The sequence below is a fragment of the Balaenoptera borealis genome (assembly GCF_965194805.1).
Source record: "Balaenoptera borealis genome assembly, chromosome: 5".
NCBI lineage: Eukaryota > Metazoa > Chordata > Mammalia > Artiodactyla > Balaenopteridae > Balaenoptera > Balaenoptera borealis.
This window is the reverse complement of record NC_138862.1, coordinates 11,037,233-11,064,932: the sequence shown is the minus strand read 5'-3', so window position 1 is coordinate 11,064,932 and position 27,700 is coordinate 11,037,233. Positions and strand designations below refer to the sequence as shown.

Here is a 27,700-nt window from a genome sequence, read left to right as displayed (position 1 = left end):
CACAGGCTTTCTCTAGTTGCAGCAAGCAGGAGCTACTCTTCGTTGCGGTGCGTGGGCTTCTCATTGCAGTGGCTTCTCTTGTTGCGGATCATGGGCTCTAGCCATGTGGGCTTCAGTAGTTGTGGCATGCGGGCTCAATAGTTGTGGCTCGCGGGCTCTAGAGCACAGGCTCAGTAGTTGTGGCACGGGCTTAGTTGCTCCGCGGCATGTGGGATCTTCCAGGACTAGGGATCGAACCTGTGCCCCCTGCATTGGCAGGCGGATTCTTAACCACTGCGCCACCAGGGAATTCCCTGTACGTTGATTTTAAATAATTCCCATTTCAGAGGAAGGCCTTCATCTGACCTGATCTGCTAATCTTGGAGAAAACTTACTATAGGACAAAGAAAGAAAAGGTGTCTGAATCTGGGACTCAGTTTACTCTGTTCCTGTCTCCACCAGGGTTGGTGAAACATGCAAATCTCTTCCCCAGTCACTGACTTGAACACACACTGTGGTGCTGGAACCTCTCCCTCCTAGTCCAGCTACATAGGTTTTGCCCAGACAGTGATTAATTGCTGTGAGCCTAAACATTTTAGATTTAAGGGATTTTGCACAAAATATTGTTAATACCTGAAGTTCTTTCCCACCAGTCTAGCTTATAATGGAGCCTACATGGATCTAATTCCCACCCAAGAACACATCTCCCTGGCAAACTCTCGGCCCAGCTCCCCAGAAAGTGGGTAAAGTTGGATCAAGCAGGGAAAATGTCCTTGGATCCCATGTAACTAACTGTGTCTGGGTGTCAGTAGGAAGACAGTGGCTTTTGCTCCTTAGGAAATACCTTTGGAGCTAGTCCTGACCTCATGTCTAACATGACAAGCCCTCTAAGGAGTTTCCACAACAAGAGTCAGGGGTTAGGGATTAAATGGAACAAAATCTCACTGAATGCTCTTTGAGAGGTCAAGTTACGAGAAATCTTGCAAGTGACTATTGAGCTGACATAAGCATACCAAATCTGTGTTTTTCCTATAAACCCAAAATCCTATAAATATAAAAATCTTTGTGAAAGAAATGATCCCACCTTACCACATCACGTTGCTTTTTTATCAAATTCCACTCCAAGGCCCACTTCCTTCAGGAAATTATTTCTCCAGTGGTATCATTGAGGATATTTTTGGTTGAGGGGGACAGAAAGCCTACCTCCAAAGGACTTAATAAAGGGAATTTATTTGCCCATAAACTAAAACAGTCCAGTGGGAAATTAAGGCTTTGGGCACAGTCTGCTCAGGATTCTAGCCTCTGTAATTTTCTCAGTTCTCCTCTTTATGTTGGCTTTTGCCCTCAGATTGGCTTTTCTCACGGTGAAAAAATGGCTCCAGCAATTCCAGACTCAGATCTGTGTTTAACACCATCCAGCACAAGAGAGGGCATCTGTGTTCCAGAATTCCCCATGGAAGTCCTTCCTGTCACTCTAAGGCTTACTTAGGTCATGGGTCCAGCTTGGCCCCAGTGAGTGAAGCTGGAGATAGGATGCACTGATTAGATTAACCTAGGCCTCTTATTTCAGCCTTGCACTGGGAGTAGTTTCAGCTTTCTTAGAGCCATATGGATTCCGAAATGCAAATTAGGGGGTGTTGGATTAAGGAAGAGAAAAATGCATAATGAGGAAGCAACCAACAAGAGAGTATGTATTTTATCTTCAAATTCACTTAAGTTCTGACGTTTTGCTCCCATTTTAGTGCATTCTGTATTCCTAGTCACCGTGGATTACATTTTTATCTATCTTTGTGTCTACTGTTTTATCCTGCCCTGTAAGCATCTCAAATATATGGATGAAGCCCAGCCCTAACTATATAAACAAACCAACACTTTAGCTAGAGAGCCTGTGAGATGATGATGTGGAAAATATGAAAAAAAGAAAAATAGTTGGAAGTCTATCTCATCCTCTCAAAAAAAAAAAAAAAGGCTTGGCATTTAATTCTACCTTTATTAAATCATGGGGCTGGTTGTAGACCACTGTCTGAAGACAGGGAAAAACATTTTATTGTAGTCCAGGGGACCCCTCCAAAAGCCAAACTAGATAAACTTCACAGAAGTTGGTACAAAATATATTTTTCTCTTTGCCTACTGAAAGCCACTTGTAGAAATTCAGCTAATCACAATCTCTCTAAATTAATCAGTCTGGTAGGCAAGATCCTATTTCTCTCTTTTTTTACACACACACAAACCACATACTTTTTTTTTTTTTTTTTTTGGCTGCGTTGGGTCTTCGTTGCTGCACACAGACTTTCTCTAGTTTCTCTAGTTGGGGCGAGCAGGGGCTACTCTTAGTTGCGGTGCACGGGCTTCTCATTGCAGTGGCTTCTCTTGTTGCGGAGCATGGGCTCTAGCCATGCGGGCTTCGGTAGTTGTGGCACATGGGCTCTAGGGCACAGTCTCAGTAGTTGTGGCACACAGGCTTAGTTGCTCCACGGCATGTGGGATCTTCCCAGACCAGGGCTCGAATCCATGTCCCCTGCACTGGGAGGGGGATTCTTAACCACTGTGCCACCAGGGAAGCCCAAGATCTTATTTCTCTTTGAAGCAGAGACAAGAATATAAGTAACAGATATTTGTAAAACATTTGAATGAATCGTTTGATGTCTAAGGTAACAAAAACTAAAAATGACTGTTTTGTCTACATGTACAACTTGAATTTCATGGACTTGATTCAGAGCACAGGCCATCAACTGTTACGCAGATGGGTTCTCCTGTAGAATAAGGTAATATAGCCATTACTTATAGCTATTACCAGTAGACCAGTCATTTCCTGATCCACAGTAGCATCACCAGCACCACCATCAACATCAACCACCACCACCACCATCAACATCAACCACCACCACCACCATCAACATCAACCACCACCACCATCAACATCAACCACCACCACCACCATCAACATCAACCGCCACCACCACCATCAACATCAACCACCACCACCACCACCATCAACACCAACCAACACCACCACCATCAACATCAACCAACACCAACACCATCAACATTAACATCAACCACCACCACCACCATCAACATCAACCACCACCACCACCACCATCAACATCAACCACCACCACCACCATCAACATCAACCACCACCACCACCATCAACATCAACCACCACCACCACCATCAACATCAACCACCACCAACACCATCAACATCAACAACCACCAACACCATCAACATCAACCACCACCACCATCAACATCAACCACCACCACCATCAACATCAACCACCACCAACATCAACATCAACCACCACCAACACCATCAACATCAACCACCATCGACATCAGGCATCAACCACCACCACCACCACCATCAATATCAACCAACACCAACACCATCAACATCAACCATCAGCCACCGACACCACCATCATCAACACCAACCATCAACCACCACCAATACTACCATCACCACCATCAACATCAATCACCACCACCACCACCACCACCATCAACCATTATCACCACCACCACAACAGGGCTTATATTTACATATTTATTTTACTTTCCAAAATACATTCGTATGCATGATCTCATTAGCTCTTATCTACTTTGTAAGATTGGCTGAAAACTGGCATCACTATCCTCACTTTATCTGTAAGGAAACGAAGGTCCAGAGGGGTGAAGTAATGTGTGCAAGGACAACAAAGTGGTCCATAGTCAAACTCAGACTAGAATCTGGTTCTTCTGACTCCAAAACTAATGCTTTTTTTTAATGGTCCCCACCCTCTCAATGAAAATGAAGAACTTCTGAAAATGAAGATGTTGATATTGACAACTTTGGTTCGGTAGTCCAGTCAGAGTTTTCAGAATGAATGGCCCTCTGGGACCATATATCCCAACCCTCACATGTTCCAGATGAGCCACTAGCCACTCAAAGTTCACGTGACCCTCTAGAAGTTGAATTTTCATCCAAGGGATTTGACTCCAAATTCAGCCTTCTTTCCATGACAAGAGGCCACCTTCACGTATACACCAAGAGTTTCCCAGACTACTCTAAGAACACTGGATGTCCCATGCCCTTTCCTGGAGCACAAGCTTTTCCAGTGAAGGTTGAGTTGGGCTGGAAGCCACTACCCCTGCTCATCTCAAAGCACCAGAAAGCCTGAGAAGGAAACAGGATGCTGGCTTTTGGTCACACCCCCCTCCACCAGTGGCTCAGTGATGCTCTTCCAGCCCCACTCAAGGGCTCGACTCCTCTCTCAAGGTTCCAGTTAAACCCAAAGCTTCTACCCAAAGCAAGAAGTTTGGGCCTCTTCTACGGAGGCCTGCTTGCCTCGACTTTCAATGGATTCCTTGGATTTTGGTGTGGGGCTGCTGTTTCCACACATTATCCTCAGGCTGGCCTGGTTGGGCTGCAGGACAGCTCTGTTGGTAATGGGCAGTGAAGAGCATTTGGCTGCCTTGCTCTGGAGCCCTTTATTCTTAAGTTCAGAGGTTAAGTTTGAGTAATAAATATCTTCCAAGGATTTATCGTTCTTTCTGAGGACGTTGCTGGCCAGTCGGAAGAGAAAAATCACTCCGTAGATGCCAATGATGGTGAGGATATACCAGGCGGCACTGGTCCCATCTGGAAGCTTCAGGGCCCTGGTGGAGTTGGTGCTGTTCCTTCCCTCCAAGTGGTCCCTCAGCAGGTGCCCCAGGACAGGGCTGGCCTGGGTCTGGTTGGGGGCTCCCTGATCCCCTGAGAAACAGAGAGGTCCAGATGAGACCCAGCATTCTGGGCTGAAGTTTGCCTGGCCAAGCCAATAGCAGTGTCTTTACATCAGTGGGAAAATGGGACTGCTGAAAGAGGCTTTCTCTGTTCAATGGGCAGAAGCCTAACAACATACGTGTCAATATATTCTTTTTAGACAGGAGAAAATCACACAAAAGTTTAATAACATGTATACATGGGGGAGACCCAGGAAAACTGAGTAACTCCCATGTCAATATATTTTTAACAATCAAGAGAGTTCAAAACACCAAATTCTTGAATAGGAAATGCAACATCATAAAGATGTCAATTGTCCCTAAGATCATCTGTAAAACTAACATAATTGCAATTAAAAGATCAGTAGGATTTTTTTGTGAAATAGACAAACTCTGCATACTGAAAAAGTTTTCCTAATTAGGAAAACTCTGAAAGAGTGATGAGTGGAAATTAGTTTAGCCAGAAATTTAAACCTAACCAGCCAGAAAAATGTTTACTATTTTTTGAATGAATGAGTGCTTTATTTGTCCACAGCCCAGCTGGGGCTTACTGGGCTTTGCAAAGGGCATGAGGGGCTGTTCAGAACCAAGTACAGCTTTCCCTAAAAAGTCTCCCTATAAAACTACAATAGCTAAAACAGTGTGACATAATACATAGACAGGAAGACCAATGGAATAGAGTAACAACATCAGTAGAGTTGGAATTGGAATTTGGTAGATAATAAAGGGGTATTTGTAATCAGGAAGGAAAAGATGGATTATTCAATAAGTAGCATTAAAACAAGATAGCAATGAGTTCACGTCTCTCACCTCATGCCCCAAAACAGTCCAGATAAATCAAAGATTTTAACATTAAAAAAAGAAACAATTTAAAGTACTAGAAAATAGCATGGTAGATTTTTTTCCCCCTTATCATCTCAGAGTGGGATATCCCTTTCTAAGCATAACACAAAAATTCAGAGGTGCAAAAAAAAAGAAGAAAGAAAGAAAATGCTAAATTCAACTACATAGAAAATTTTAAAGTGATTGCATACTATAAAACCAGAAGACAAATGACAAACCAGAGAAAAATGGCAATTTATGCCACTAAACTTCTTAATAAGCTTCAGTTCTATAAGAAAAAGTCCAAAACCCCAGTAGAAAATATGCAAAGGATATGGGCAATTAGGTTGGAAAAAGAAATGGACCTTGAACATAAGAAAAGCTTCTCAGTATCACTCATAATAGCAGAGATGCAAATTAAAACTGCAGCAAGATAACATTTTGTTATCTATCAGGTTTGCAAACTCATGATGTCTCAGAATACACTGGATATGTCTGCAGGGTTGTCAGGCCCTTGCTTAATTGCTGGTGAGAGTGTAAATTTATACAACCAATATGGAAGGCAGATTGACAAGTTCTATTGACACTACAAACGCATTTACCGTTGACATAGCGAGTCTACCTGTAGGAATTTATCCTAAAAATATGCTGGAACATGTCCAAAACAATGCATGTGTAAGGTTAGTCATTGCAGCATTGCTTGTGATGACTAATGTTTAAGAACAGCCTGAATAGCATCAATTAGGAGATGGTTTAATCCATTTGGAACATCCATGCAGTGGAATACTATGCAGCCATAAAAAGTAACAAAGAATTTTCTTGGTACTAAATCTTAACAAATAAAAAAGTGTATAGTGATACAGCTGATACGATCCTATGCATAAAGGAGGGTATGTTATTTGCTTGAAGCTTATATACGTGTAAAATATCTCTGGGAGAATATACAGAAATTGGTACCTGAGGTTGCCCATGGGGAAGAGAACTGGAGCAGGGGACGTACTTTTCACAGATGCCCTTTTGTACATTTTGTACCCTGTGTGTTTATTTTCAAAAAGAAATTAATTTAAAAATGGAAGAGTACAAGTGGGCACTTTCCTGGTCTCCTTGGTGAAGTGCCCCTGGGTAAAGACACTGTGTGCCCTTCCAAGACCAGAAGATTAAGATCTTAACTGCTGTTTAATACAAAACTGTTTTCTCTACCAGGAGAGCCAGTGAAAATGAAATGATTAAAGTCAGAGAAGTAGTACTGTGAGACATTTTCCAGCTGTTTTATAGGTTCAAATTCTCATTTCTTGCTCTATGTAAACACAGATGTATCCAGACATGTCATAGGATAAATCCCATCACCTGCTGGGTAGACCAAAGGTGCTCCATAAGTGCTTTCTATTTGATATTCACTTGTTGTTAATTCATTTTGCTAATGCAAGGCTCAGAGAGACCAGTAGTTTTACTATAGTTAATTGTCGAATGAATGAATAATCTATTACTTTGAGATTAAGGGAGAAACCATTTAAAAATAACTGCACAAACCACATGTGACACAGCCCAAATTAACAGATTTCATTATATAAAATTTGTCACTCATAAGAAACAGTACAGTGATAAGGAATTTTTTACCGCTGTTGATAGAACGGTTTGAGAACTTAAATAAGGAAAGGGAAAATGTTCCCATAATTATTGAAAAACAAATCAACCCAACAAGAACATCACAAACTTTAATTAGGGCAAGAGAACTTGTTTAAACCTGGAACGCATGTATAAACTTATAGACCTTTCTGTGGATTGTTATAGAATGATGTAATATGTTCAAATACATATAAAATATACCCAACTAAGAACTACAGAACATTAAATTATTTGAAAGCCAGTCCATTTTCCACATGAAAGAAACTCAGTATTTTAATTATTGCAGTACATTGTTCTTTACCTTTCTTTTTAAATGTATAAGTTAGATGGTATCTTCTGTATCCTATAGAAGAGACAAAGCTTTTCATCTGTGCTGTTTTGCACTTATAAATTAATAATGCGACATATATAAGAAATTCTGCTCATCCTTGCGTCAGAGCAGAATACTCACGTTCCATGAGGTGGTCTTTTCCTTGACTCTTAAGGAGGCAAGTATAAGCAGCTGCCATTGAAAGAGAATAACTTCTTTTTGCAAATGATCACATTCCTACTGAAGTCAGGCTGCACTGATGTTCAAGAGAAGATAACAACGAGACGCCCAAAGAATCTCAGGGCAGCACCAAATAGAAACTTAGCAGAGAGAAACTGGACTCATTTTCTCTCTTTCAATTAATCAGAGGATCGAAGTCGATCTGTCATCTGTTGGCTCAGAATAGAAAGCACTTCCTGGCTTTGGCTTGCTGAGAAGATCCAAAGCACAAGAGCTGTTTAAAAACATGCTGGTACCAAGGAGCCTCCAGCTCTTGCAGGTCCCATCCAGGACAGTGGTGGCAGGAAGCTCTCCGAGGCTGGCTTACAGCCTGGAGGGTTCCTGAAATTCACTGTTCTGCACCTGTTGCAGGTGTGGCTGATTGTCAGGTGTGGCAGAAACCCGTTGTCATAGGGCCAGGAAACTCCCTGGTCAAGAGTCACCAGCTTCCTCTAGGACTGTCCCGGATGAAGAAACCCAGACAGGAACGAGCCCGTGCAGGAGGACACAGCTGAGGGAGTTGGGTCCCCCTCAGGGCTGGGTGGGTGATGGGCTCATGGGTCAGGCTGTGAGGAACGGGGCTTCTCTTTCCCACACCCCTGAATCACAGGCCACATTGGAATCAAAGCAGATTTAACTAGAACGGGTGAGAAGAAGAGTCCGGGAGAAAAGGTCGGAAGACTTGGGCCGGGTCTGTGATGCAGCCATTGTTCTCTGAATCCTCACTAATGTGGCCCTGACCTGCCTAACTCATGAGGCTCGCTGGCTTTTAAGATGTAATTTGATCAAATTTCCATCAATGAGGGACTAGATAAGTAAATTTGAAAATAGGCCATATGATTCAGGAATTCCACTCCTAGGTATATACCCAGGAGAAATGCAATCGAATATCTAGACAAAGACTTGTGTATGAATGTTCATAGCAACGTGATTCATAATAGCAAAAAAATGGAAACTATCCAAATGTCCATCAACTGATGAACAGATAAGTAAAATGTGGTCTATCCATATAATGGAATATTATTTGGGAATAAAAAGGAATAAAGTACTGATACATGCTACAACATAGATGAACCTTGGAAGCATTATGCTAAGTGAAAGAAGCCAGTTACAAAGGACAACATGTTGTATGATTCCATGTATATGAAAGGTCAAGAATAGACAAGTCTATAAAGGCAGAAAGTAGATTAGTGGTTGCCTAAGGTTGGGGTGGGGGACTAAGGGGTGATAACTAAGGGATACAGGGCTTATTTGGGGAATGATTAAAGTGTTCTGCAATTGATTTGGTGATATTTGTGAACATACTAAAATCCATTGAATCATAGACTTTTAGTGGGTGAATTTTTTTGTAAGAAATCTGATTATTCAAATTTATTACCGTCAAGAATTATGCAATGATGCTGTAGTTTTCTTAACAAATAGAAAACAGACTGTGTACAACAGTGAACTCTATAACGCTAGCATCCACGAGGTAAAAATGAATGTCTCATTCATAGGATGTGGATTGTATTTCAATAATATAATATACGTACACAATGGAATACTACCCGGCTATGAAACAATGAAGAGGCTATTTGTGTACTGACGTGTAAAGATCTCCAAGATGTTTTGTTAAATGGAAACAGCAAAGAAGAGAGTATGTTACCATCTATGTAAGAAAGTAGGGGGAAAAATCATCCAGATCTGATTTTGCTCATATAGGCATTGAAGAGCTCCTTAAAGGATGCCCGAGAAAGTAAGAGCAAGAGGAACCTGGGGAGGTGAGAACTGGGTAGATGGAGGGCAGGTGTGGGAGGGAGAATGCTCACTGTATATTCTTTATGAATATAAAGAAGTTTAACAGTGTTAAACACACCCATTCATTAAATGTAAATCTTTGTCAAAGCTCTATCTAGGCTCTTGCTGTCTCTTGCTGTGGGATGGCTGGACCCTGGTACCTCTGGCTCTGCCACAGAGACAGGGATTCCCAACACCCACCGTGAGAGGTGAGAAGGGGCAGATTGGAGATCCTTCATGATAAAGGGCAAATGGGAACTTCCCTGGTGGCTCAGTGGTTAAGAATCCACCTGCCAATGCAGGGAACACGGGTTCGAGCCCTGGTCCGGGAAGATCCCACATGCCGCGGAGCAACTAAGCTCGTGCACCACAACTACTGAGCCTGCGCACCTAGAGCCCGTGCTCTGCAACTAGGAGAGGCCACCGCAATGAGAAGCCCGCGCACTGCAACGAAGACCCAACGCAGCCAATAAATTAAAAAAATTTTTAAAAGAGGGGCAAATGGCAGTGAGGAGGGCTGGGAGTCAGGGTTCTAGTTCCCAATTTGTCCTTGTTGTGTAACCCTGGGCAAGTCCCCACCCCTCCTGCAGTTTCCTCCCTGCAAGGTGGAGGAGCAGCAAGGTCAATATCCTCGGGTCCCAGGGAGACAGGGAGGAAGCCTGGGGTGTAGGGAAGAGCTGCTCCTTGTGAGGGTGTCTGAACAGGAAGGCTGCCAGCACTGGCCGCCTCGGGAGAGGGAGAACACGCCTGGGCAGCTGGCGCCCAAGAGGTGCAGGCTTTGGAGCGTATGTCATCCGTGAAGTCAGAAGGTTTCGGCATTCAGCTCTACAGGATGTCAGTGTGGGACCCTGGGAGGGATAAGCTCCAGAAAAATAAGGGAGATGTAAGGAGAGGTGGCCTTTGGTCTCATCCGTACCACCAAGGGAGCCCTGACATTAGGAAATAGCTCTGTGCCAGGCGTTTTCTTCCTGGATTCTGCCTCTTAGAATTCCTGCAAGGCGGGAGTGTCATTCCCAGTTAAAGAGGGGAACGCTCTTTCAGGCTCAGAGAAGAGACTTACCCAAAGTCATACAGCTTGTAGGTGCCAAAGGCCTTCTCCTTCCACACCGCAAATGTCACCTTCAAGCTCGACCCAGAGTCCCTTGAATTCTCCTGACTGCTTGTCCTACAGGTTGACTTGTAGACTGTCATTGCTGAGACATATCCATGACCTTGAAACCCTCCCTGTTGGCCGAAATTAAACTGTTATGTTAAAAGTCAAGGTAATAGGTACCTTACAGTTGAGGGTGTCTAGAGGGGGCAGGAGCGGGGCTCTAGGGTGCTGGTCATGTCCTGTTTCAGGGGTTTGTTCAACTTGGGGCACATCCTAGAATTGTGTTCACTTTTCTGCATGTATGTTCTACTTCATTTCAAACCTCACCTTGCTGTTTAACATGGAAAGCCCTGATAGGCGACAGGAAAATAAAGTTGAAGGCTTATCTAGAAAAATACAAATGCTGTTTTTAAAAAGGGTTCTATATTCTGTCATGGCTGTGGCCACATGATACCATCTAAGGAAAAGTGCCCTGTGCCTGGGGTGGGGATGGTCAAGATCATGGCCACAGGGCCTGGGCAGCTGCCTGCCTTCTTATGCAGTGTGGGTGATGCCAACTATTTGTCATTCCCGAATGCTTACATAACAGCGAAATGTACCACCACGTGCGCCAAGAATTTCCTTCCCACTTATGTATGTCTCCTCTGGCCTTCTGGTTCAGTCTAGACAAATACCAACCTCAAGGCAGTCAAGGAAAGCCACTCACTCAGTAAATATTTGACTGAGCTGGGACAAATATCCTCCTTCCTCTGGGAGGAAGGACCCCAATACCCTCTGGCTCCTTTGACGTTAGAACCTGAACTCTCCCAGGGGGCCATGGCTTTTTTTGTTACTGAAGAGCCAGTCAGCTTAGAGAATGGCTAAATTGGGAACCAAGGTGGCAGTGATATGCATTTGACATTCCAATACAGAGAAAAAAAGAAAAGAAACAAGTGCTTTTGCATTTCATGGGGACAGAAATGGTATTTTTAAAATGTCAATAAATAAATGCCCATATCTACACTTGACCTTCTTTCTAAGAAGTATTTTCTGGGTGTGGGAGGAAGACCCCACCAACCAAGTCTGACACCCTGCACTGTGAAAGGACATTAAAGCTGATGTCCGGGAGTCGTACGGCCAAGAACACAGATTCCAGGTGTTTCTGCCTTTGCAGGGGATACAACCTCCCAGAGGACTTTTAAAAGATGTTTTGCATATTTTAAAAAGTCTCTAACTTATATGTCACTCCTGCCCTTCCTTTCACCTTCATTGTCGTCTTCTAGCACTTAGGGACATTACACTTCTCTGCTGTCTCCAGGGAGTTACAGAGGAAAGCTCAGAGCCTTTGGAATTGGAGGACCCAGGTTCTAGTTGGGGCTTTCCCACTTATTAATTGAGGGACTGTGGTCAAGTCACTTCCCTGACCTGAACTTCTGCTGTAAACAAAGGATAATAAATTGTGATGACATGAAGGACTCCAAGGGGCAAATAGAGTCACATCTCATTTCTTCTCCCAATTAATTACTTGAGCCCTTGGTTGTCTGATTCATAGGAAATCTTATATTTATTTCCCTCTTAAGGCCTCCCAGGTTGACCAGGACTCCCAGGAACTTTGTCCAGAGTAGGGAAGGAGGGCAGCCTGGCTTCCTCAGCCAAGCCCAGAGGACTAGAGTCTGAATAATCCTCTGCCGCTGTTGCCTCCAGCTGCCACATGGGGCCGCTGTTGAACACTGACCTTGCACAGTCTGTCAGATGAGGATGAGCAAGTCTTCAAAGACTGAAAAAATGAACCCACAAGAGAAGGCATTAGCTCTAAACAGCTGCCTGTTGCTAGTTCACACCACAGAACTGACACATAAGACTGTTCTGCTCCCTCTCTGGTTCCCTTGCTTCAGCCCTGGGGAGGTCAGACACCACAGTAACAAGGTGGGAGCAGAAACAGAAGAGCAGTGATGGAAGGAAGAAGGCGGCCCCCACTGCCCCCCTGCAGTTCTCCTGCCCCTGCAGCCTGAGCTGGAGACGGGGGAGCTTCAACCTGAGATCGAGCTCAGAATTTTGATTATGACATGAGACTGCATGATCTTAATTACCGAATTAAGGTTCCCCAACCTGACTATAGGGCAGGGGAGGTCAAACCCCACACTGTGTAGAGCCCACAGAACAGAATTAAAGAAGTGGGAGCACAAAAGTGTATTACTATTATGTCCCACGAGTCTTGTCTGTAATGATTGATCCCATGCTCTGGGATGCAGAGCCAAATTTAAACAAGAGTTAGCAGAAAGGGAGATTTTATGGGTTCAAGCAAGCAAGAGAGAGGGCGGGATAGAGCTGGCTTACAAGGCTAATGCAGGGAGGAAGGTCCATTTCTGTCTTCCTTCTCAGCCTCTCTCCATGTATTGTGGCATGTGGCACTCAGACGTACACCCAAATAGTTTCACCACCAGATGGGAAAGGGGGTACTTTTCTCCCTGTTTAGCCAGGGATATCCCAGGGAATGGCTCTGATTGGCCAGACTGAGTCAAGCATCTACTGTGGGCAGTCAGAATTGGGATGGGGTCCAGTAATTAAACCAGTCTATAGCACATGCTCAGAAAAAGACAAAAGTCACCTGTCCTAGATCACACAGACTGCATTGTAGAGCATGGGTTGAAGAGGGACAGGACTGGAGGCAGAGAAACCAGTCAGGCAGCTGTGGGCTTAATCCAGGCAAGAGGGTAGTGGGAGTAATGCTGGAGAGAAGTCATGGATTCAAGAGACATTCAGAAAGAACAGAGCTTGATTAGCTCATGAAGTAGGTTGAATGATGTCTGCTATGAACTGAATTGTGTCTGCTCAAAATTCATTTGTTGAAGCCCTTAGCCCCCAGTGTGATAGTTTTTGGAGGTGGGGCTTTGGGAGGTAATTTGGTCTAGATGATGTCATGAGGGTGGGGCCGTCATGATGGGATGAGTGCCCTTATAAGAAAAGACACCAGAGAGCTTGCTTCCTCCTTTTCTCTCCACCATGTGAGGACACATCAGGAAGGCAGACACCTGCAAGCCAGGAAGAGAGCTCTTACCAGACACTGAATCTGCTGGCACCTTGATCTTAGACTTACCAGCCCCCAACTTTGACAAATACATTTCTGTTGTTTAAACCACCCAGACTATGGTATTTTGTTATGGCAGCCCAAACAGACTAAGACAGTCTTCCCTCAAAAGATAGGTTCACCTGGAATTTCAGAATGTGACCTTATTTGGAATAATGGCCTTTGTGGATGAAATTTAGGTAAGGGTCTCAATCATCCTGGATTAAAGTAGATTGCAAATCCAATGGTGAGTATCCTGATAAGAGACAGGAAAGGAGAAGACACACAAAGACACAGGGAACAAGGCTGTGTAAGGGCAGAGCAGAGATTGGAGTGATGCTGCCACAAGCCAAGGAATGCTTGTAGCCACTAGAAGCTGGAAACAAGGAGAAAGAATTCCTCTCTTGAGCCTCCAAAGTGTGTGTTGCCCTGCTGATACCTTGATTTTGGATTTCTCACCCCCAGAATTGTGAGAGATTAATTTCTGCCACAAAGTCAGTGGCAATTTATTGACATGGTGCTTGGACACTAATATAGTTGGATATAAATATAAGTACTCGTATCTATCATTATCACGATTATCATATAGGGAATCATTGTTTATAAAATTGGACTAGTTTTGTTCCATTCATTCAAACATACATTCAAAAAATATTTATTAAGGACCTACTATATGCCAGTCAGACACTGTACTAGGTAAATGCTGGAGGTACAATGATGACAAGACAGATTCCCGGCCCTCAAGGAGCTTATATCTAGTGGGAAGAGAGAAAAAAAACAAATAAGCAAACAATAAACTAATAAAAACTGGACTTCAAGCCATAAAGGAAAGAAATAAGATGCTGAAATAGGGAACAAAGAGGTAGAGGAGGAGAAACTTCTTTAGAAAACATCATCAGAAAAGGTGGTCAGGATAGGCAGGACAGTTAGTAGTATTCTAATTTTATTTTCATCCATATTAGCTAATTAATGGATATTGTTCAAGAAACAGGATTAACCACATTATAAAAAGTATGTTTAAAAATAACCAGTGGAACAAATGGCCAACAGGCACATGAAAAGATGCTCAACAGCATTAGTAATTAAAGAAATGCAAATCAAAGCCACAATGAGATATAACGTCACGAGAAAAAAAAAAAAGGAAATGATCATGTGTTGGTGAGAATGTGGAGAAATTTGAACCCTTAAACACTGCTAGTAAGAATGTAAAATGCTGCATCCACATCCACTGTAGAAAAGAGTGTGTTGGTTCCTCAAAAAGTTAATCATAAAATTACCATGCTATCCACCAACTCCACTCCTATGTATATAACAAACACTCATACATGAATGCGTACAGCAGCACTACTCAAATAACCAAAAGGTGGAAACAACCCATATGTCCACCAATGGATGAATGTATAAACAAAATGTGGTCTCTATATACAATGTAATATTATTTAGCCTTAAAGAGGAATAAAGCACTGGTAGACTATACTACAAAGCTACAGTAATCAAGACAGTATGGTACTGACACAAAAACAGAAATATGGATCAATGGGACAGGATAGAAAGCCCAGAGATAAACCCACACACATATGGTCACCTTATCTTTGATAAAGGAGGCAAGAGTATACAATGGAGAAAAGACAGCCTCTTCAATAAGTGGTGCTGGGAAAATTGGACAGCTACATGTAAAAGAATGAAATTAGAACACTTCCTAACACCATACACAAAAATAAACTCAAAACAGATTAAAGCCCTAAATGTAAGGCCAGACACTATAAAACTCTTAGAGGAAAACATAAGCAGAACACCCTATGACATAAATCACAGCAAGATCCTTTTTGACCCACCTCCTAGAGAAAAGGAAATAAAAACAAAAATAAACAAATGGGACCTAATGAAACTTAAAAGCTTTTGCATAGCAAAGGAAACCATAAACAAGACGAAAAGACAACCCTCAGAATGGGAGAAAATATTTGCAAGCGAAGCAACTGACAAAGGATTAATCTCCAAAGTATACAAACAGCTCATGCAGCTCAATATCAAAAAAACAAACAAAGAGGTGTGGGATAGGGAGGGTGGGAGGGAGATGCAAGAGGGAGGAGATATGGGGATATATGTATATGTATAGCTGATTCACTTTGTTATAAAGCAGAAACTAACACACCATTGTAAAGCAATTATACTCCAATAAAGATGTTAAAAAAAAAAACCAATTCAAAAATGGGCAGAAGAACTAAAAAGACATTTCTCCAAAGAAGATATACAGATTGCCAACAAACACATGAAAAGATGCTCAGCATCACTAATCATTAGAGAAATGCAAATCAAAACTACAATGAGGTATCACCTCACACCCGTCAGAATGGCCATCATCATAAAATCTACAAACAAGAAATGCAAGAGGGAAGAGATATGGGAACATATGTATATGTATAACTGATTCACTTTGTTATAAAGCAGAAACTAACACACCATTGTAAAGCAATTATACTTCAATAAAGATGTTAAAAAAAAATCAGTGCAAAATGAAAAAAAAAAAAACAAGAAATGCTGGAGAGGGTGTGGAGAAAAAGGAAGCCACTTGCGCTGTTTGTGGGAATGTAAATTGATACAGCCACTATGGAGAACAGTATGGAGGTTCCTTAAAAAACTAAAAATAGAACTACCATATGACCCAGCAATCCCACTACTGGGCATACACCCTGAGAAAACCATAATTCGAAAAGAGTCATGTACCAAAATGTTCATTGCAGCACTATTTACAATAGCCAGGACATGGAAGCAACCTAAGTGTCCGTCGACAGATGAATGGATAAAGAAGATGTGGCACATATATACAATGGAATATTACTCAGCCATAGAAAGAAATGAAGCTCAGTTATATGTAGTGAGGTGGATGGAGTTAGAGTCTGTCATACAGAGTGAAGTAAGTCAGAAAGAGAAAGACAAATACTGTATGCTAACACATATATATGGAATCTAAAAAAAAATGGTTCTGATGAACATAGGGGCAGGACAGGAATAAAGACACAGATGTAGAGAATGGACTTGAGGACACGGGGAGGGGGAAGGATAAGCTGGGACGAAGTGAGAAAGTAACTTTGACATACATACACTACCAAATGTAAAATAGATAGCTAGTGGGAAGCAGCTGCTTAGCACAGGGAGATCACCCGGGTGCTTTGCAACCACCTAGAGGGGTGGGATAGGGACGGTGGGAGGGAGGAGATATGGGGATATACGTATGCATGTAGCTGATTCACTTTGTTATACAGCAGAAACTAACACAACATTGTAAAGCAATTATACTCCAATAAAGATGTTAAAAAAAAATAAAGTACTGGTACATGCTAGAACATGGAAAAATCTCGGAAACATTATGCTAAGGGAAATAAGTCAGACATATAAAAGGTCACATATTGTATGATTCCATGTCCAGAAAAGGTAAATTCATAAAGATAGAAAGCAGATTAGTGGTTGCCAGTGGCTAGGAGAAGGAGGAATGGGGAATACTGTTTAACAGGTATGAAATTTTCTTTGGGATGATGAAAACGCCTTGAAACTAGATAGAGGTGATGGTTGCACAATATTGTGAATGTACTAGATGCCACTGAATTGTACACTTTAAAAGGTTAATTTTATGTTTTGTGAATTTCACATTAATTAAAAAAAACCTACTGGAAGAAGCAGATTATAAAGATTTCAAATTGTCAGAAGGTGCACACATGCAAAGCAAAGAAAATACAACAATAAGAAAAATGAAAAATAAAAAAGCATTGAAAACAAAAAGCGGGCTTCCCTGGTGGCACAGTGGTTGAGAATCTGCCTGCCAATGCAGGGGACACGGGTTCGAGCCCTGGTCCGGGAAGATCCCACATGCCGCGGAGCAACTAAGTCCATGCGCCACAACTACTGAGCCTGCGCTCTAGAGCCTGCGAGCCACAACTACTGAGCCCACGTGCTGCAACTACTGAAGCCCGCACGCCTAGAGCCTGTGCTCTGCAACAAGAGAAGCCACCGTGATGAGAAGCCCACACAACGCAACAAAGAGGAGCCCCCGCTCGCTGCAACTAGAGAAAGCCCACACGCAGCAACGAAGACCCAGTGCAGCAAAAAATAAATAAATAAATAAATAAAATTTATAAAAAAGAAAAAACAAAAAGCAAAAAGCATGATCTAAAACCAGATAATAAACCAAGACTAAATAAATTTGTCCTATCTATATATTGCAGATGAAAAAAATCAACACAAACAATAGCTAATTATACTTTGCATTCAGGAAATGCAAAAGGACTTTGTTTGTTTTTATCTTCAGCAAACTCTTAATTAACACTTACTACGTGCCAGGCATGTTCTAAGTCAGCTTACAATTATTAATTAATCTAAATCACTTAGTTATATCAAAAGAAAAAGAATGGGCACAGACACACAAAGTAAATACAAACATAAAGAAAGCAGAAATATCCATGTTGATATCATGTATGTTGAACTCAATACATAAAGCATTAAATAAAGTAAAAGGAGGCACTTAATAATCTACTCTGATCATCTAACATCATGAGTATCTATGCACCAGATAATACAGCATCAAAAGTCATAAAGCAAAACTTACTGAAAATAAAAGATGACAAAAAATATAGAAGCAGGCAATTTAAATTTACCTCTTGGTCCATAATAGAAAAAATAAACAGGATATTTTAAGTAAAGTTATGGAAATCAAAATACATAATTGATATATTTAATAAGGCAGAACTAATTTGATATATATATATATATATTGAACTCTATGTCCTGAAAATACAGAATACAGGTTTTTTTCCAAGAACCATTAAATTTTCACATACACAAAAATCATATATTTGTCTGTAAAGGACACTTAAGGACATTTTTTTAAAGTAGAAATATTCTCTACTAACAATTATTAAGAACAGAAATTAATTTAAAAAATTGAAAAATATCAGTCTTGCTACTGGAAATTAAGGCTCAGGAAATTCTTAGTTAAAATGAAAATCAAGACTAAAAGTAAAATGATATCTAGAAAATTAATTAAAAACAGTGCATATCTGAATCTATACAATATGGCTAACATTAGTAAAGAAGAAAAAATAAAAGTAGATTTACCATAAAATGGGGAAAGTCCAGTCTTTTCAACAAATGGCAGTGGAACGATCAGATATTCATATTTTAAAAGCGAACTAAGACCCTTACCTTACACTATACACAAACATTAACTCAGGATGGATCATTTAGCTTAACCTTAATGTAAGAGCTAAAACTATAAAACTTCTAGACAAATACATAGAAGAAAATCATGTTGATGTTGAATTAAGCAAAGATTTCTTAGATATAACTTTAAAAGCACTATTCATGAAAGAAAAAAACTGATAAAATGGACTTCATCAAAATGCAAAATTTTGATCTTCAAAAAACACTATTAAGAAAATGAAAAGACAACAGACTGGTAGGCGATATTTGCAAGTCAAGTGTCTGATAAAGGACTTGCATCCAGAATATATGAAAAACTCTTACAGTTTAATAATAAGAGGACAAACAACTCAATAAAAAGTCAGAAAGAGATTTGAACAGACATTTCACCACAGAAGGTACACAAATGGATGATAGGCACATGAAAAGATGCTCAACGCCATTAGTTGTTAGGGACATGAAAATCAAAGCCACAATGATGTATCACTATACACCCACTAAAATGGCTATAATTTAAAAAGTGGACCATACTGAATGTTGGCAAGGATGTGGAGCAACAGGAACTCTCATACATTGCTGGTGAGAATCATAATGGTACAACTACTCTGGAAAACAGTTTGACAATTTCTTAAAAAACTAAATATATACCTACTACATGATTTTGCAGTTTCACTCCTAGGTATCTACACAAGGCAAACAAAAATATATGTCCACACAAAGACTAAATGTTCATAAATATTTATACATAAACACAATATACATAAATATTCATATCAGTACCTTTCATAATAGCTCCAAATTGGAAATAGTCCAAACGTCCATCATCAGGTGAATGGAAAACCAAAATGTGGTATATCCTTATGAAGGAACACTGTTCAGCAATAAACATGCATGAACCTCAGAAGTATTCTGAGTGAAAGAAACAAGACCCATAGGACCACACATTGTAATGTTCCATCTATATGAAATTTCTAGAAAAGGCAAAATTACAGAGACAGAAAGCAGATCAGTGGTTACCTGGGGCCAGAGGTGGGAATAGGAATTGATTCACACAGGAACAAGGGAACTTTTTAGGCTGATGGAAATGTTCTGAAACTGGATTGTGGTAAGGGTTCACAATTGTATAAATTTACTAAACATCATCAAACTGTACCCTTACAATAGGTAGATTTTATGGTATGTAAATTATATCTCAATAAGGCTGCTTTAAAATTGTAAATTAAACACCTAATTCCAGATGTTAGAAAAAGGAAAACAAAATAATCCTAAAGAAAGCGGGGGTGGGGAGTGGTTTATTAAAAAGGATAAGAGCAGAATTTAGAAGCCAGAAAATTGATAATGCTAATAATACATCTAAGACCTGCTTGCTTGAAGAAAGAAAGAAAGAAAGAAAGAAAGAAAGAAAGAAAGAAAGAAAGAAAGAAAGAAAGAAAGAGAGGGAGAGATGGAGGGAGGGAGGGAGGGAGGAAGGAAGGAAGGAAGGAAGAAAGAAAGAGAGAGGGAAAGAGGGAGGGAGAGAGGAAGGAAGGAAGGAAGCGGGGGAGAAAGAGAGAGAGAGGGAGGGAGGGAAGGGAGGAAGGAAACGGATAAACCATTAGCTACCCTAATAAAGAAATAAAGGACAAAGAACAAATATACAAAATAAGAATTGTGAATGGAATAGCAATAGATATAGAGAAAATCAAAGAAATGATTCCTCAATTCATCTGCTCAATTCTGTGCAAATAAATTTGAACACTTTGACCAAACTAATGATTTTCTAGGAAAATATAGATGACCAAAACTGATCCCAAAAGAGATTTTAAAAATCAGAAAACATCGGTTACCATAGAAGATGCTGAAAAACTTGTGAAAGAGTCATCCACCCAGAAAAGAATCTGGTTCTGCTGATTTCACAGGTGAATCCTACTAAACCTTTACTGATAAAGAAGGCTGCTTTTAATCAGCTCTAGAGCATGGAGAAAGGAAAAATCCTCCCAATTTTTCTGATGAAGCCACTACATTGGTGATAACCTAGCCCTATAAAACCACCATGATAAAAGGTAACCACAGACCAGCTTCACTTCTGGATAAAGATGTAAGTATTCTAAATACAATATTAGTCAGTAGACCCCAATAGTACACTAAAAGAATAATACACCACAAACAAATGCAGACATGCCAATTATGAATGAATTGTTTAATATTAGGAATCCATTAATGTGATTTACCACAAGAATAGTCAAATAAAATGTGTTCATCTTTATAGATGATAGATAGGTATTTGTTCAACTTTAATTCCATCCTGATTTTTAAAATCTTGATAAATAAGAAGATAGATATTTCTCTAATATGCTAAATTAAATATATCTAAAGTCAGAAACTGGACTTATGCTTAATGGTAAGACACTAGAAGGACATCAATACAGTCAGGAATAAGACACAATCACCCCACACCTGTCAGAATGGTTGTTAACAAAAAGACAACAGATAATTGTTGGCAAGGGCGTGGAGAAAAGGAAACCCTTGTACACTGCTGATGGGAAGGAAATTGGTGCAGCCACTGTGGAAAACAGTATGGAGGTTCCTCAAAAACTTAAAAATAGAACTACCATACAATCCAGCAATTCCACTCCTGGATATTTATCCAAAGAAAACAAAAACATTAATTTGAAAAGATATATACACTTCTGTGTTCATTGTAGCATTGTTTACAATAGCCAAGATATGGAAGCAACCTAAGTGCCCATTAATAGGTGAATGGATAAAGAAGATGTGATACACACACACACACACACACACACACACACACACAGAGGAATATTACTGTGCCATAAAAAAGGACCAAATCTTTCTATTTGTGACAACATGGATGGACCTAGAGGCTATTATGTTAAGTAAAATAAGTCAGAGAAAGTAAAATACTGTATGATTTATGTAGAAAATAAATCAAATATTAAATCAAATATTAATATTAAAATATTACTGTATGATATATGTGGAATCTAAAAAACAAAACAAATGAACAAACATAACAAAACAGAATCAGAGTCATAGATACAGAGAATAAACAAGTGGTTGCCAGAGGGGAGGAAGGTGACAGGATGAGAGAAATAGGTGAGGGAGATTAAGAGGTCCAAATTTACTGTTAAAAAATAAATGAATCCTGGGTATGAAATACACAGTGTGGGGAATACAGTCAATAATAAGTAATATCTTTGTATGTTGATAGATTGTAACTAGACTTATCCTGGTGATCATTTTGAAATATATAGAGATATTGAATCACAATGTTGTAGACCAAGAACTAACATAGTTATAGGCCAATTATACTTCAACAACAAACAGACTCATAGAAAAGGAGATCATATTTGTGATTACCAGAGGTGGGGGACAGGCAAATTGGATGAAGGCAGTCAAAAGGTACAAAATTCCAGTTATAAGAGAAATAAGTACTAGGAAGGTAATGTACAACATGATAAATGTAATTAACACTGATACATGTTATATATAAAAGTTAAGAGAGTAAATCCTAAGAGTTCTCATCACGAGGAAAAAACATTTTTTTCTTTTATTTTGTATCTATGTAAGATGATGGATGTTCCGTAACCTTATTGTGGTCATCATTTCATGATGTAAGTAAGGCAAATCATTCATTATTCTGTACAGCTTAAACTTGTATGGTGCTGTATGTCAATTATAGCTAAATAAAACTGGAAGGAAAAAAAAGAAAGAAAAGACACAATCACCCATTATCACCACTGTCATTTAATATTATACTGGAGGAATTAGTTGATTCAATTAGACAAGAGGTACTAAAACTGGAAAAGAGAAGGCAAAAATTGTCATTGACTGTATGATTAGAAAAATAAAGAGAATCAACTGCAAAACTATTAGCAACTATTAGCAAACTATTAGTAGGATAATTCAGTAAGCTGAGTGGGTACAACATAAATACTAAAAAAAATCAATATCCAAGAATCTATATTAACAGCAATAACTTTGTGAATATAATTGAAGACAAGATTCTACTTACAATTGGAACCAAAGAAGATAAGACACCTACGAGTACAATAAATGCATAAGATTCATACAGAGAAAATCTTTAAAAAGAGGGACAAAAAGGAAGATTTGACTAAATGCAAATATTTCATATTCTTAGAAAGACTCACTTGTGTAAAGATGGTAATTCTTTCCAAATTCATCTATAGATTTAGTACAATCCCAGCAAAAGATCAACAGAGGTTTTTGGTTTTTTGTTGTTCTCATTTTGTTTTGTTTTCCAAACTACACTGAATGCCAAGTTTTCAGAGCCCTTACTCCATTTGTTAATGATCTTATTCTTGTCTTTTCCTTTCCAATGATATATTTCGTGTTTTCAGGCCCATCTTTCTTTCAGTTTCAACGAATAGATTTCCAACTTTTAGGCTTGAAAAATCACAGCAAAATCAAAAGGAGAAAATGGTCCTTCTTCCCCTGCAGCTGCAGAGAGCAGCAGACAGCATCCTTCATCATAAACACCCATCCTTGCAGGTATTATTCCAACAAACGAATAGGCCAGTCCCCAGGATTTTCAAGGTTGCCTCTGAGAAAAGTAAACTTGACTTCCGCCAAAGCTATCATTTGAACTGGTCGTTTTACTTAATTATGTTGACCCTGGCAGAGATATAAATTGATAACTGTTTCCTCAAAGGAAATATCTTTGTTAACTTTCTTTGTTTGGCTTCCCTCCTCCTTCACCAGAAGCGTGAGGTAAATAAATTTGCTAAATTTCTTATTTAGACAAAGACTTTGAGAGCCTTGCTCCATTCAAATTCACACAGACAAGTTGAGTCTAAAATTTATATGTAAAATTGAACATGCAAGAATAACCAAGAAAATTATAGGAAAAAAATAGTAATGAAATATCCCTGCAAGACGTTAAAACATATTGTAAAGCCACAGAAATTAAAAGGGCTTGATTCCAGTATATAAACAGGCAGACAGACCAGTAGAACAGAATAAATTCCAGAAATAGATTCAAAAACATTCAGGAAAATAGTATAAAATAAAGAGAATGTTTCAAATCAGTGTAGAAAAGATTGGTTATCTAATAAATGCATGGGACAACTGGGTAAACATCTGGGAAAGAGTAAAATTGGATCTCTGCTATACCAAAATAAATTCCAGATGGAGCTAAATTATAATTTTTAAAAATAAAGCTATAAAAGAACTAGAACAAACATGGGAGAGTTATTTTTATAATCTCAGATTGTGGCAGTCTTTCCAAGCATGACACAGAAGTCAGAAGTCACAAAAGACAAGACTGATAAATACAACTACATAAGAATTAAAAATGCCTTCATGGGGACTTCCCTGGTGGCACAGTGGTTAAGAATCCGCCTGCCAATTCAGGGGACACGGGTTCGAGCCCTGGACCGGGAAGATCCCACATGCCGAGGAGCAACTAAGGCCGTGTGCCACAACTAGTGAGCCTGCACTCTAGAGCCCACGTGCCACAACTACTGAGCCCACGTGCCGCAACTACTGCAGTCCACGTGCCTAGAGCCTGTGCTCCGCAACAAAGAGTAGCCCCCACTCGCCGCAACTAGAGAAAGCGCGCACATAGCAACGAAGACCCAACACAGCCAATAAATAAATAAATAAATAAATTTATTAAAAAAAAAAAAGCCTTCGTGGCAAAAGCAAAATACTGTCAATCAAGACAAGATATAAATAAATGATAAACTTGGGGGAAGCATTAGCAACACATATGGTAAAGTGTCAAATTTGCTAATATTTAAAAGTTTTTTAACATTAAATAAAACACGTCAGCCATTCAACAGAAAGATGGTCAAAGCACATGGACAGCTAGTCACAGAAAAAGAAGTCCAAAAAAAAAAAAAAATTTTAAAAAAGAAAAGAAAAAGAAGTAACAGTGTCTTTTAAACAGAAAAAGTATACTCATTCTCACCCATAACAATATAGATGCAAATCAGAATTATAAAGAGACCTCATTTACTACTGGTAGACAAGTAAAGATCATTTGCAAAGTGGGTCTATCCACAGTGTGTTCGCCATGGTATACAAAACAGTCTGAACAGTGTCTGACACGCAGTGACGGCTCATAGAAGTCAGTTTTTATTATTATTATTGAGGATAACTGGCATTATTAAAATCTAATAGCACACATACCTTCTGACCACTCAGTCATCTTCTGGGAATTTGAGGGACTTAGGTGTGATGTGAGCATATTTCCAGGACATATGTACAGGTCTGGTCATTGCAAGCAAGAGATTTGAAACCATTTAAATGTCCATCAAGAGAGGACTGGTAAGGACAGTACGGAAATCCACGCGATGGGATCCTAGTCAAGCATTAAAAGGAATGAGGCAGATGTCTGTGTACTGAAGAGGAGCAATCTTCAAAATCTTGATAAGTAGGAAAAAAATAAGCGTGATGTAGATTGGTGTGTTGTCCACCATTTGTATATAAAAGCTGTATATTCTTGTATATGCAAAGAATATTTCTAAAAAGAGACCTAAGAATCCTTTTATTGTCCTCTGGGCAGTTTCCTTTTAAATGATTTGTTTGTTTGTTTTTTACTATGTGTCTGTTACCTATTGAAAAGGCAAATCTATTTTTTTAAGAGTGAGGAGTTTGCAATGAACACATCACCTCTTTACATGGAATCAGCGGTTTCTATGCTAGTATGTTTGAAAGTCTTGCTTCCAAACATTTTAAATCCAATCCCCTAGACGTCCATCTCTGTCCCTGATTTGCATCTTCTTGTAGAAATGTTCCCTTGTGTAAGAGAAATAGCCTGCCTCACAAGAGAGAATCACAAGAGGTGTGAAAACTATGTTATGTGCAGCTTGCCCTGACTTTATTGCAAAAGCCCTTTGAAATTCAGTAATTCATTCTCCCTCTGATTCTGTGCCCCCGGTAATTACTGATTCAGTAGTTCAGTGTAGGCTGTCCTGATGTTACCACCACTAGACGTTCTCTCTCCAAGGGGCTCAAGAGGCCCCTGAAGACTCTGGACTCCGGGATTCTTGCGGGGCAGGGCTCCGAGGTACCCATGGATGCTCTGCCGCCCTGTGGCGAGAGGCTGCTATAACAAGCAGGCCATCCCCAGGGAGCTGCCCCAGACGGATTCCCTGGGTGACCAGCTCAAGGGTTTTCAGTAGAGGGCGCTGATGAGACAGCCACGCGGGAGCTGCTCGTGTTTTCTAGAACAATAGTTAGATACGTGGATTTCATACATAATGCACACAAAAGCATTAAAAAAAAATTGTAAAGCACATAACTCAATAGTCATTGATTTTTTTAAAAAAATCCAATTCTGCTATTCCATGCTTAACAGACAAAACTTGGAAGAACTGGGCCTGCCTCAGTTTGACCCCAGAGAGTGCCTACCTGCCTCTCACCTGTGGCGCCTGTACTTGCATGCTCCAGAATGTGGAGCATTCCCTGTGCATCCCCTGAGCCCTATGGTGCCAACGTTACAAAGTATGGCCAAGTCATCAAAAAATTCAGGATCGTTCTAGAACAGGGGTCAGCCTCCTTTTTTTCCATAAAGGGCTAAATAGTCAATATTTTTGGATTTGTGATTCAATATGATCTCTGTCACAAGAACACAACTCTGCCTCTGTAGCAGGAATGCAACCTTACACAATATGTAAATAAATGTGTGATTGTGTTACAATAAAACTTTATTTACAAAAACAGGGGAATTCCCTGACAGTCCAGCGGTTAGGACTCAGCGCTTTCACTGCCGTGGCCCGGCTTCAATCCCTGGTTGAGGAACTAAGATCCAGCAAGCCCTGCGGCATGGCCAAAAAAACAAACAAAAAAAACCCCAAGCCAAAACCAAAACAAACAACAAAAAATAGGTGGCTGGCCAGATTTGGTCTGTGGGCCATAGTTGGCCAAACCCTAGTCTAGAACGTTCCTCCTGTCTCCAAAACCCAATGATTCTGTACCTTATTGGTGATGTGCGTTTTGTGGTCTGCTGTCCGACGGAGTTGAGCACTGTCCGGTAGTGGGACATGCACAGGGTCAATGGCTGTGGTTTGCCCTGTTAGTACATCCACTTTGAGTCTTTCCCAAGTTCAGTGCGTCCTGACATCTTGTGACCTTTATGGGCTGGGGGAAGTGACACCCTGAATGTCTCAGTGCTCTATAAGGTCCCAAAGTCTTTGATCCAAGAAATCAGCTTGAAAAATGCAGCCATCAAATGTTCTCATCCTCCTCTGGCTGCATCAAAAAACAAAATTTCCACACCTGTTTCAATTTCTCCCAAAGGTCCTGTGAACACGTGGGCACAGGGAAAATGCACCCTCTCCCTCGTGTCCTCCTTGGCACTGCGTGGGCCTCCCTCCTGCCCTTTGACTTGACTATGTAGTGATGTTTTGCTTTCTCTCTTTCTTTTCCTCCTTTGATGCAGCGTTAGCCCACGTGTGCGTGCCCTCAGCTGCTCCCTGAATTCACACATCCCTGACCAGGAGGGGTTCAGTCTTGCCAGCTCTTGAGGACTTGCTTAATAGCTGAAACTTTGGAGTTTTCCTTTTCTTTTCTTTTTGCCATAAATATCAGAAAGGCCACCCTTTAAAGTAAAACAGGCAAGAAGCTTTGACCTAGCATGTGTCCAACATGGAACCTTGGAAGGCAGCTTCTGACATGCAAGGCCCCCATGGGTTAGTTTACATTTTAGCCCCAAATAAACAATCTTCCCTCCAGTTCCCTGCTTCAGGCAGCCTGTGGGAGGATTTGCAGGGCAATAGGCTTCAAAGAAGAGACAGGGTAACAAGACCCTCAACCTTTTCCTATCTTTCTGTTTGCTGGCTGCTGTCTGCCGTTAGGACCTCCTAGTTTTCTCTGCCTGTTTTCCCATTTTCGCCTTTTCAGTTCTTTAACACCTGCTTAAG

The 27,700-nt window shown here is 40.4% G+C and overlaps 1 protein-coding gene across 2 annotated transcripts; it reads right to left on the bottom strand.

Moving 5' to 3' along the window:
- Positions 1–3,077: 3,077 nt before the first annotated feature.
- SMIM34 (small integral membrane protein 34) lies at positions 3,078–24,414 on the bottom strand. 2 transcript variants are annotated; one of them, XM_082393020.1, is made up of 2 exons: positions 7,627–24,414; positions 3,078–4,719 (listed from the first exon to the last, which is right to left on the bottom strand). In XM_082393020.1, exons 1-2 carry the CDS (start codon positions 7,682–7,684, stop codon positions 4,265–4,267), a joined length of 513 nt encoding a protein of 170 aa, XP_082249146.1. In that variant the 5' UTR covers positions 7,685–24,414; the 3' UTR covers positions 3,078–4,264. The 2 variants fall into 2 exon arrangements, with proteins under 2 accessions (XP_082249146.1, XP_082249147.1); XM_082393021.1 differs by having other exon boundaries at positions 10,541–24,414.
- Between the last annotated feature and the right edge of the window lie 3,286 nt (positions 24,415–27,700).

Bases quoted from the DNA above. Each gene is read 5' to 3' on its own strand.
- SMIM34 (XM_082393020.1), bottom strand. From the start codon at position 7,684: ATGGCAGCTGCTTATACTTGCCTCCTTAAGAGTCAAGGAAAAGACCAC. The intron at 4,720-7,626 runs GTGAGTATTCTG...TCTGTTTCTCAG, and splicing joins AAAAGACCACCTCATGGAAC to GGGATCAGGGAGCCCCCAAC.